At 34.7% G+C, this 11,730-nt stretch overlaps 1 protein-coding gene across 2 annotated transcripts in view; it reads left to right on the top strand.

Moving 5' to 3' along the window:
* The window catches only part of LOC106052720 (uncharacterized), a 60,041-nt gene that overhangs the window by 24,634 nt on the left and 23,677 nt on the right, over nt 1–11,730 (top strand). For both annotated transcript variants that reach the window (XM_056017308.1, XM_056017309.1), the window contains 4 exons: nt 1,300–1,453; nt 3,427–3,520; nt 4,249–4,293; nt 5,677–5,743. In XM_056017308.1, coding sequence (XP_055873283.1) covers nt 1,300–1,453; nt 3,427–3,520; nt 4,249–4,293; nt 5,677–5,743 — 360 coding nt within the window. The remainder of the gene's footprint in view (nt 1–1,299; nt 1,454–3,426; nt 3,521–4,248; nt 4,294–5,676; nt 5,744–11,730) is intronic.

Raw genomic sequence — 11,730 nt, 5'->3', positions numbered from 1 at the left:
AACATGTATCCAGTTTGTAAGTCCATTATTATTATTATTATTATTATTATTATTATTATTATTATTGCTTTGTTTTTTTTTTTTTGGCGGATAAATTCGGCCAAGGCCCGGTGCTATCAAACTTTTAAAAAAAATCCGACCACAGTACATAAACTAACGGCTTCGAGTCTTCTTAATTAAACTCCTAGTTGTCTTAAACGATAATATATTTTCTTTAACAGATAGATGATTAGAGAAAACTATGACAAGTCCTGGTTTTCGTGGCTGACTCAGGCAACCCGTTCCATGCTCTGATGGCAAAAAAAATGAAATATATTCTGCATGATTTGGATGCTCCTTTAGGGTTGAAGATAATCTAAATAAGCTAAAAGGTGGTCGACGTAACAGAGGCGCCCCACGGAAACGCTTCAAAGATCAAAATAGGCGTCAATTTGATTTAGCTGACATAAAAGAGAGCACCTGGTTGCATGCGGCCTCGGAACGAGACAGCTGGAGGTCACTCACAAATGCCCGCGGGATACACATTGGAGACGAAGAGAAAACTCCGTTGCTGAGGACAGACGCAGACAACGAAAAGAAAATCTAAATCGATCACCTGCGAAAAATGGTTATGCTTACCTGCAAAATATGTAGGTCACAGCTGGGGCTGCGCAGCCACGGGAAATGCTGCATTCCTCACTAATTGTCGGACTCGAAGGGAAGCCTTGTTATTATATTTTCAAATAATTGTCTAGAAATGAAAAAAATAAATTAAAAACTTAATTTAATGTGTGGTTGAAATAAAGTAAAAAATTGGAATATTAAAAGATGTGAGAACAATTTATCTGGATTGGAAAACAAGGGCATCCGGTAACAAACACATTTGACAAGGAAGTCGTTGCTTTGAATAATATATAAAGAAAAACATTGGATGGATATATTGCACGGACTGTTTCTACATAAGAAGAATATTTGACATTTTGTGACCATATATTCAACGAATCTTTATTCAAAAAAGAATTTCCAAAAGATGATGGAATTGATATGTAACCATAACCCATAGCTGAAAGTACACCTGTAATGTTAAAAAGTTTATAAACGTTTTGGGTCCAACCAGCCCTAATAAGTACCTGACATTAGTTGGGGAAAAGTAAAGGCGGTTGGTTGTTGTGCTAGCCACATAAAACCCTCGTTGACCGTAAGCCACAGAAACAGAACCTATAGGCCACAAGGTCTGAAAAGGGGAACTTTTAACTGTTTGCAGGTCATATTTTTTAAATGTATTTTAAATGTTTTTATTGTTTTCCATTTGGACTGCAGAAGTACTATCTGGAAAACGGCAAAAGAACCTTGGCTAGTCGGTGAATACATGATCCTCAGAGAAATCCAAGCTTCATCGGATTCGATGTTTGGTTGTTATGTTTTCGGCATTGCTAATACGATAACTTTCTTGCATATGGCTGGGTATTCATTGGTATGTTCAAATCACAGGGCCGTATTTAAGTAAGCGGAGGCCCTAGGGCAGGAATTAGTGGAGGCCCCCCCCCATAAGTTTTCAAAAACTTTAAAAAAAAAAAACGTATTTTGGAAGAATGAAATGGACTACTTGTAAATTCAATCTCATTTGACTTCTATTAAATAAAAAAAAAATCAATATGATTTTTTTTGCGCTAAAAAAATGTGATGTTTGAGTTTGACCAGAGTAGGGCCCTGGGTTGACGCACTGCTGTCAATCAATCCGTAGCTCTACATGTATATATTACGTGCCCGCTTGGAACATTCTTTTAACCCTTAAAGTGCTGAGCTGTTTTAGAACGAGTGCATACAAAATGGAATTACAATTCTGATGTTTAGAGGCTAAACTATCTCACGCGTTTTAAGGGTTAACCACGACAATGTTGCCTTTCGTAAGGCGTAAAATATAAAAATTTAATATAGGCCTAAATCATGCAATGTCAGGAACCCAAATTCCCTGCTCGGACCTGAGACAAAGTATTACCTCTGCCACCTATCGAGAGTGGCAGAACCGATGGGAGGCTGAGACTCACAACCAACTCAGGCAGATTGTGGCGGATGTCAGGTGGCGGCCCACATCTAAGGGTCTGACAAGGCGTGGTAGCACGACCATGTCCAGACTGAGAATTGGCCACACCTACATCACGCACTCTTTTGTGCTGAATAGAGAGGAGCTACCACTTTGTGAGTACTGTGACTCTCACCTCACCGTGGAACATATCCTCCTTGATTGCCCCAGATACCTGGATGTCAGGGAGAAACAAAAAAAAAATAAATAAATAAAAATAAAAACGAAAATTGATAAAAAAAAAAAAAAAAAAAAAAAAAACAATACTAAAAGTTTCTGACCCCCCGTAATTCTGTTATAGTTTTTTCTTCTATTCTGGGAAGGCCCCTCTCATCGAAACCCCGGGTACAGTAGCTCTGCCTACTCTCCCTTAAACCCGGCCCTGACAGATGCACTTTGTCACTTAAACTTAAAATGCTTGAAAGATTGCCTATCAGTTTTTTTTTTCTTTATCATTTACATTTTCGATGTTTCTTCAATAGAAACGATAAATGTGTCCTACGTGTGTCCATGTGATAATCAAGCGTGTTTCTTTGTGTTATTCTAGCATGTGTCCAAATGTTTTTCTAGCGTGTGTCCATGTGTTAACCTAGCATGTATCCAAGTGTTTTTCTAGTGTGTGTCTTTGTGATAATCTAGTCCTACTTGATAATGAAAAACATAAACTCTCCTAAGTCTTTGGTTTTCATGGCCGATTCAGTACAGCCGTACAATGCTCTAATGGCACTAGACAAGTGAATTATTTTTATGGGAATTGTGTTAATTTATACTGTATGAAACGTTTTTGTCGCAGCCGTTTGGCGCGACCGTTTTGGTTCGACCGTTTTGGCGCAGGGGACGTTTTTTGGGCGATGTATAATTTGACGATAATTTAATAACCGCGTAGCGTTATCACAAAGTTTATTTCATTCTAATATAGTATTGTATGTATAGTATGAATTCTAACACCATCCAGTGAATTGTGTTTTTTTTTTTAAAGGTTTTGCTTATTTCATAAATATATAATAAGTCAGATTCCTGAATAGTAATGAGATGCTCCCCATTCCTTCTAATTATATATGATTTCTGCTAAGCGCACTGGATGGCATTCTTCGATTTCTTTAGATTGAATATTTTGCATCGCAAGTTCATGGCTATATGACTATATGTTATTGACTAGTAATATATAATATAAAGCAGAAAGTAAGGTGTATGTATGCATGTATGTTTCGCATGGAAATCAAAACCGTTTCACCAATCTTGATAAAATTTGGGTGCGAAGAATCCTTCCTGACACACAAACATACAGACAGACAGACAGTTACATAAAGCTACAAGTTAATATTTTCATTGAAAAGCTTTGTAGATGTATTAATTCTTCCTAGGATGTTGAATGCAACACCAGTCGACCAGAGCCTTCTGATAACATCGACAATGATTGTGATGGGTTGATTGATGAAGAAATTGCAGATGGCTGGGGTAAACATATAAACTTCAATGTTAATTTTATAAATAAATTAAAATAATGGTTGATTGTTAAGAATTTTCATTATTAATTTAGAATCCACGCGCTTGAACACTAAACTTAGCCACCATTAAAAGCATGTTCTTGAAAAGTGGATTTGGTTTAAACTTTGATCAGATCACTTTGTTTCCAGGTCAGGGCTTTATTGAAAGGGACTCCTGGCAACGCTTCTCAGCTTCTGCCAAATGAAAAAAATGTTTGTTACAGGAAAAAAAAAATATCAATAGAGAAACAAAATAGAACCGCGTTGGATGAAATAGAATGAAGTCGTAACTACTTGTCGAAGTGAACAAGTCTCTTAATAGGATCATTTTTACACTTGCAGATATATGGTCATGGAAAATAAGAGTCTCCTTGGGTTGCTCGCTCTTCGACCTCTCTATTTTATCACCGGATTAAGATATGAGCAAAGGAAAAAAAAAAGATATATCGAATAAATATGTGCTTGAAACCGGTCAGAGATAAACAGATTTATTTTTTCGGTGACCTGCAATATATGTATACGGGAGTGTCTCTCCAAAATAGAGCTCCACAGCCATATAAAAAACTGTTCGAGATGATCCATAGTCGATCTACGACTGAAGAGGGGACCAATGATGATGCTTATATTATTTCGTTAAAAATTGTCCGTATTTCAAATGGCATGAATTTTTAAATTGTTCTTTCTCTGGTTTGTTTGCAGACAGCGATCATGATTTTTTAGTGGACGAAGACGTCAATAAGAAAAGTAAGTTTTGACAGCTTTGGATAAATATTATCTTATCTTATCTTATCTTATTACAGACGTTACTTAATGTTTATGATTACGTCCTACGCATCATGCATTTAGTCATGCATATTAACCATTGACCTAAATTCTTCCAAGTCACTGGTTTTCCTGGCTAGCTCAGACAACCCATTCCATGCTCTAATAGCACTAGGGAAGAAGGAGCATTTGTACAAATTTGTCCTAGCATATGGAACGAGGAATGTGCCTTTATCTTTGTGTCGTTTTGGAGTATTTTATTCGATTTTGTTTTTGTTTTTGAAATGTGTCGAAATGTTTCTGGGTTTATTCTAGACTAATTATGTTCTATGCTTATTTATTGCTAAGTTAATTTTCAGTTTTTTGCTGAGCTAATGATAAATAACAAGTTGGGTTTTAAGGTACCACTATTAAAAACCATTGCTAAGGTCTAAATAACTAGTAGATTGAACGTTTTACCAGACATACAGACAGTGTCAGTTACTAGAAGCTTTTTTTTTTTTAAATTACTTTTGTTCATTGGCTAGAAGTAATAGGAAGAAAGTTAGGGAGAAAGTTAGAGAAAGAGAAAGTAAGAGAGAAAGAATGTTAAAGAGAAATAAAGTTAAAGAGAAAGAGAGAAAGAAAGTTAGAGATAAAGAGAGAAAGAAAGTTAGAGAGAAAGAGAGAAATTTAGAGAGAAAGAAAGAAATAACGCTAGAGAGAAAGAAAGAAAGAACGCTAGAAAGAAAAAGAGAATAAAAGTTAGAGACGAATGAGAATAAAAGAGAGAAAGAAAGTTAGAGAGAAAAAGAAAAAGAAAGTTAGAGAAAGAGAGAAAGAAAGTAAGAGAGCGCGAAAGAAAGTTAGAGAGAAAAAAAGAAAGTTAGAGAGAAAGAAAGAAAGTTAGAGGGAAAGAGAGAAAGAAAGTTAGAGAGAGCGAAAAAAAGTTAGAGAGAAAGAAAGAAAGTTAGAGAAAAGAGAGAAAGAAAGTTAGAGAGAAAGAAAGAAAGTTAGAGAGAAAGAAAGAAAGTTAGAGAGAGCGAAAGAAAGTTAGAGAAAAAGAAAGAAGGAAAGAAAATTAGAGAGAAAGAGAGAAAGAAAGTTAGAGAGAAAGAAAGAGAGTAAGCAGCCTTGCCTATTTCCTATCTAACTTTAAATGTATCTGTTAGCTGTTAACCACAGTGCTACCGTATTAAGATACTTTGATTACATATTTAAATTGTAAAATCGAAAAAAATCGACACAAGATTAGTTTGGTTTAGTTTTAGGCACATCGGCACATCGGCACAATTTAGGCCATGTCGTGCCAGACATGTTCAAGATTTATACAATATTAATGATAGCTTTATAATTGAAGCAATCATTGATTTCATGACTGTCTAGTTAATGGCGAGTGGAGCAAGTGGGAAGTCTGGCACTGTGTCAACGACACACATCAGACAAGGGAACGGTAAGTAAAATGATGTTTATATTATTGTTGTATTTTTTGTGGCCCACTGATGTGAAACACTAAATTTGTGGAGTCGTTGCGTCCATATTATTTTGGGTCTGTCATGCGTTGATCGTAAGACTTTAACCCCTGTTTAAAAATAAGATTACATCTTCGCAAGTGTTTTGCTTGAAATGGGTAAAAAACAAACTTTTAAAATTTCAAGCAAATAATTTTTTTAACAAGATTACAAAGACAGTTTGTGTGGAAACACAAACTCAAAATCGGCCCCCCGAAGTGGTCCACCCAGCCAGGCTTTAATTTTTTTCAGAAAGAACATCCAAATGAAATTATATCAAAGACAAATGAGAGATAAGAATGGAGAAAGAAGGTTTACAGATATTGTGTAGTGCCCCAACGGTACAGCAGATCAAAGGATAGGTGCAAGTGAATGCAAAGTTAGATGTGAACCTGGCCTAACTAGTTCCCCTTTCAGACCTTGTGGTCAAAGGACAGATGATGTAAAGTTCATCTGTTTTTGTGGCCTACGGTTAACGATGGTGTCATGTAGCCAGCACAACGACCAACCGCCTTTACTTTTCCCCAACTAATATCAGGTACCCATTGGAGCTGGGTGGACTCAGAGGCGCCTAATGATTCCGAAGTTGAAAATCCCAGTCTTCACCAGGATTTGAACCCGGGCCCCCGGTTCGGAAGCCTAGCGCTTTACCGCTCAGCTACCGCGCCTCTCCTGGCCTAACTGAAGTCTTATAATAGATGTAATTGTTTTGAAACGGATCAATCTCTTATTCGAATGCTAAAAAAAAAAAAAAAAAAAAAAAAAAAAAAAAAATTGGCATAGTATTGATAATTCATTCACGAAATTGACGTTTACAAGATTACTTTTCGTTTTAATTTAGGTCTAACTTATAATGTATACTAATTAGCTTTTTCTCTTTAAAAAACTGCTTGCATAACTGATTTTAAAAATGAGATTTTTTCGCTTTCAGAAAAAAAAAGTAGCCGTTGCATTAGAACTTTGAATGGTCTAAAATATTGTGATGTCGGATTTTCAATATCTTTTCTAGTTTACGAGATCTAAACGGGACAGACGGACAGACATTTCGCACAAAACTAAACTTTTCCCCTTTCGGGGGCCGCTAAAAATCCAAAACTAGCAGATTTTCTTCCAAAATTATTAAAAGGCTAAGTGGTAAAGCGCTTTGCTTCTGAATCAGGGTCACGGGTTCGAATCCTACAGAAGACTAGATTTTTTTAGGACATTATTGGTGGAAAAGTAAAGTAAAGGTTGTTGTGCTGGTCACATGACACCCTCGTTAACCATGTACCATCGAAACAAATTTATTACATTCCGCATGTTATGAAAGGGGAACAGACATTCATCATTTGTAAAAACGCCTTAAATAAATTTAGATACAGTGGAATAGAAAGTGTGACAACTCTATTTAATAATTAATTCTAATGCTAATTATTTAAAGTAATGAGGCGCGGTGGTTGAGCGGTAAAACGCTTTGCTTTCTAACCAAGTTCCGGGATTTTTAATTTTGGGATCTTCGGGCACCGCTGAGTCGACCCAGCTCTAATGGGTACCTGTCATTAGTTGGGGAAAAGTAAAAGCGGTGTATTGGTCGTTGTGCTGGCCACATGACACCCTCGTTAACCGTAGGCCACAAAAACAGAAGAGCTTTACATCATCTGCCTTTTAGACCACAAGGTCTGAATAGGGAACTCCATCTGCTTGTTATTTAAAGTAAACTTTTGATGCTCTAATAGCTATTTCATTCATCAAAAATATGTAGTTTCTGTATTTTATTTAAAGATAGCATAGTCTTTTAGTCTTAGTACTAACAAAGAAATTAAAAATATATAGACATTTAGGATAATCATTGACTTCTAACCTTTAATTAATTTCAAATTGTGTTCAATCTAGCAATGTAATTTGTAAAATAATTAGCAGGATGATTCAAACTTCACGGGAAACTTAATATTTTCTCTTAACATAAACTCCATTTATTATCGTATGTGATAATAAATTATTGCTGCGGAATCATTATGTATTCTACAAATATTTTATGTTGTTTAGTTAAAAGAATTATTTGGCTTAGGTCTATATCCTGGTAAAAAATCTTTTTTTTTTCGGATATTTGTCAAATAAATTGTCACCACCTCAAAGTTGGTGCCATAGAGTAGAAACCCTAATTCTGTATTGTGTATGTTAATTCCATATTGTGAATCTTATTCACAACCCATGTAGCACTAAGGTGAACACTTTTGACCTTAGGTGAACCAGGGAGTTAAAGGCAGTCAGTCCACATAGAGATCTTGTAGCAAGCACTTGTATTGAGTCACTTAAGATATAAGCAGTAGAGTTAGATGTTTAAAGTAGTTGGTTATAGAAGAAGTACTAAGTTGTGATATTCGTATATTACTGTTGGATTAATACTGACCATTCCTGGGTCGAATTGTATGGTGTATTCACTATGTGGTGTTATATTAAACTTATTGTGTCTGCTACACCCAGCGTCATTTCATTATTCTGTGATCTGTAACAAGAACCCAATGTCACCACCACGCCTACATTGATAACCACAGCCACATTTATACTATATAAAATAACCCGGTGACATTTTATGGTGTCAGAAGTGGCAGCAAACAGCATTTATAGTGTCAGAAGTGTCAGCAAACGATATTTTATGATGTCAGAAGTCAGAACTGCTAACTTAAAGGATTTATGAGCATCAGAGGAACAAGTCAAGAATTTTTTTCTATTGCTGTCAGAAGTATTTTAATACTAGTTACTTACAGTAACATTTATACGGATATTTTTTAAGTTGGCAAGTGAACTATTTAGTTAACACATGAAAAAGTAACTCTAAAAAATATTTGTTTACACATGACGCCACTCAACGAGCAAGAAAGCTAAGACCTGATTATTATAGACTCTACTATTTTTCTCATTTGGTTGTTCAGCGACACATTCAACATTATAGAGATGACCTAGATCTACATTTATTGAGACCAGCACACAATTTTTCAAGTGAGATTCACGTGATCCAAGAGTGACATTATTCATTATTATTATCTTCAGCTAGTCTAACACTCTAACAGAAAACAGAGCTGAAATCGAAAGTTAACTGTGCCTACTATTTTAACTTGTACTTCAAGATTGAACTTTACATGAATTGCAACTAATCCAGAATTTATTAAATTTTTTGACTACACACTTGTATCTAGAGCCACTACTACATGTCATGTTGACCTGCCATGACACAGTTACCATTAGCAAGCTATTTTTTTCATCTGTGATGAAATGAACAATTTGAACTGTTCCTGTCTGAGCTGTATTTTCAACTTTTCCAGTTGACTACTGTCCTAAGTGTCATTTATCTGGAAGCCTGATTTATGTGGTTGTATTTTTTTCGTACACCAGTTGAGATAGCTTTAGGAGCACAGCATTGTTCAAAGTTACTTTAACATCCTAAGCGAAAGAGATCAAACATGATATGCTGAGACAACCTGATCTTACAACCTGTGTGGGTGAAACTAGACAACCGTGATACTACAACCGATGTGGGTGAAAATCTAGTACTACAAGTCATTCAAGTCATCGTTTGAAGACAGCTGATATATGGTCAGTCGAAGTAGCTGACATATTCAAGAATCATCTACATCGAGTGCTCGTCATAATTCTAATGACACACTCCTATTGTCGCTGTCTAACAGCACATTTAATAAGAAAGCGCTCTTACTCTTAGACCTCTCTTGTCGTCACTACCTAAGGTCATTTTTAGTTATTTATATTTGTTTCAGCAACTGTACGAAACAGTGGATTACCTATCAAGCACATGAATTATTTATTGGATTACTTGTCAACTATATGAATTGTTTAATGGATTATCTGTCAAACATATGAAGTATCTATTGGATTACTATTGTTCAAGAGCTTGAGTACCGTATCATTTAACATTGTACTGTGGATTTAACAAGTGGATTACTTATGAACTGTACCATTGTGCTGTGGATTTAACAAGTGGATTACTTATGAACTGTACCATTGTGCTGTGGATTTAACAAGTGGATTACTTATGAACTGTAACATTGTACTGTGGATTTAACAAGTGGATTACTTATGAACTGTGGATTTAACAAGTGGATTACTTATGAACTGTACCATTGTGCTGTGGATTTAACAAGTGGATTACTTATGAACTGTACCGTTGTGCTGCGGATTTAGCAAGTGGATTACGTATGAACTGTACTGTGGACATAATTTATGTGGAGCATCACCGGAACTTTATGTACAAGTCAAGCATCAAGTGAATATTTAAGGGAAGTAACTTTAATTACCCTTAGTATTATCAGTATTGATTAGTTCTCTTGAACTACACCACAATTTTTTACATTTGTATTTATATATACATTTGACTTTAGGGACTAAATTTAATTATCTATTGAGTCTGAGCATTTATATTTTTTTTCAAGTAAGCATCCAGGTATTGGTAGGGACTCTTTAGATAAAGTAAATACTTGATCGTATAGCTGTATTAGTCAAGTATGTATTTCGTTAAGTATCTATCATATTGTTAAACTCTTGTATTGTCTTGTTTACATCTGTTGAATTTTCTTTTTGCGTCATTGTTATTTCTCATTGTAATTCTTTTGTCTACTATTTCTACTATCTTGTAATGTCTCTTTAAAGCAGACTGTTTAGTATCTATAGTGTATTTATGTTTGTCTAATTACTTATTAATATATATATTTATTTTACTTCTTATTTCAACCTATTTTTATTATTATCAACACTACACTACACACTTGATACAATATGGGATATATTTTGATTTGAGATTGTGACAAGATTGATTGTATATAATATATACTTTGAGCACATTGAACTATTTTGATACTATTGATACATTGATCACTATTTATCAGACTAATAAGGCTCACATAATTGTGAATTACTTGTTGCAATAAACTTTTACATTGCAAGTGGAGATACTAAAAATACATAATCACATAATTGATCAGTAAAGTATTACATTACGAACTAGACAAAGTACCAAGAATAACTTAAGACACCTCATAACCTCAATTGTTTCGCACAAAATATATATCTACTATTACCTGTAATTACTATTTGAGCAATAATAAGTATTTATTGTACAATATTTCATTTACAAATATCTAGTACACATATCTATTAATTAACTATATTACTAATTTGAATCTTTGAAAATGGCTGAGTATGAGAAACTAATAGAGATAGTGGATAAACTAAAGTTAAAAGAAGATGATAGAGCTGCATTCATTAAAATTGAAATAGATAGAATTAGAGTAGAAAAAGACAAGCAACGGGAAGAAAGGCTACATGAAAGAAGACTGAGAGAGAAAGAACAAAAAAACTTAGAGAAAGAAAAAGAACGCCAGCATGAAATAAAATTAAAAGAACATGAAGAAAAAATGGCAAAACTAGCAAAAGAAAATAAAGACAATTCAGCAAGTCAAACTTCATCTCATCATCAGTATCATAGCAAATTTAGGAACTTTGATCCAAAAGAAGACACATTGGAAAATTTCATTATTCAATTTGAATACATCTGTCAAACAGCAAATATGAATAGTGCACAAATGGCTCAACAACTGCTAGCTAACCTAAGAGGTGAACCACTAAAGATCATCGACACACTAACTATGGAGCAAAGAAAAGACTACAACACAGTAAAACAAAGACTAATTGAACATTTTGGCAAAACAGAGGAGCACTATCGAAAACTTTTTAGGGAAATAAAACTAGCCAAGAATGCAGATTTAAAAAGAACAATACATGACATGCGCCAGAACATGACCAAGTGGCTACAACTCGCAAACTGTAACTTAGATGACCCCAAACAGATCTTAGATTTTTTTCTCATTGAGAATGTGTTAATAAATGTTACAGATGCAGCATTCTCATTCCTGAAGGAGAGAAAAATAAAAAATGAAGC

This window comes from Biomphalaria glabrata, chromosome 18, assembly GCF_947242115.1.
Source record: "Biomphalaria glabrata chromosome 18, xgBioGlab47.1, whole genome shotgun sequence".
Lineage (NCBI taxonomy): Eukaryota > Metazoa > Mollusca > Gastropoda > Planorbidae > Biomphalaria > Biomphalaria glabrata.
This window is presented reverse-complemented; position numbering and strand designations above follow the sequence as displayed.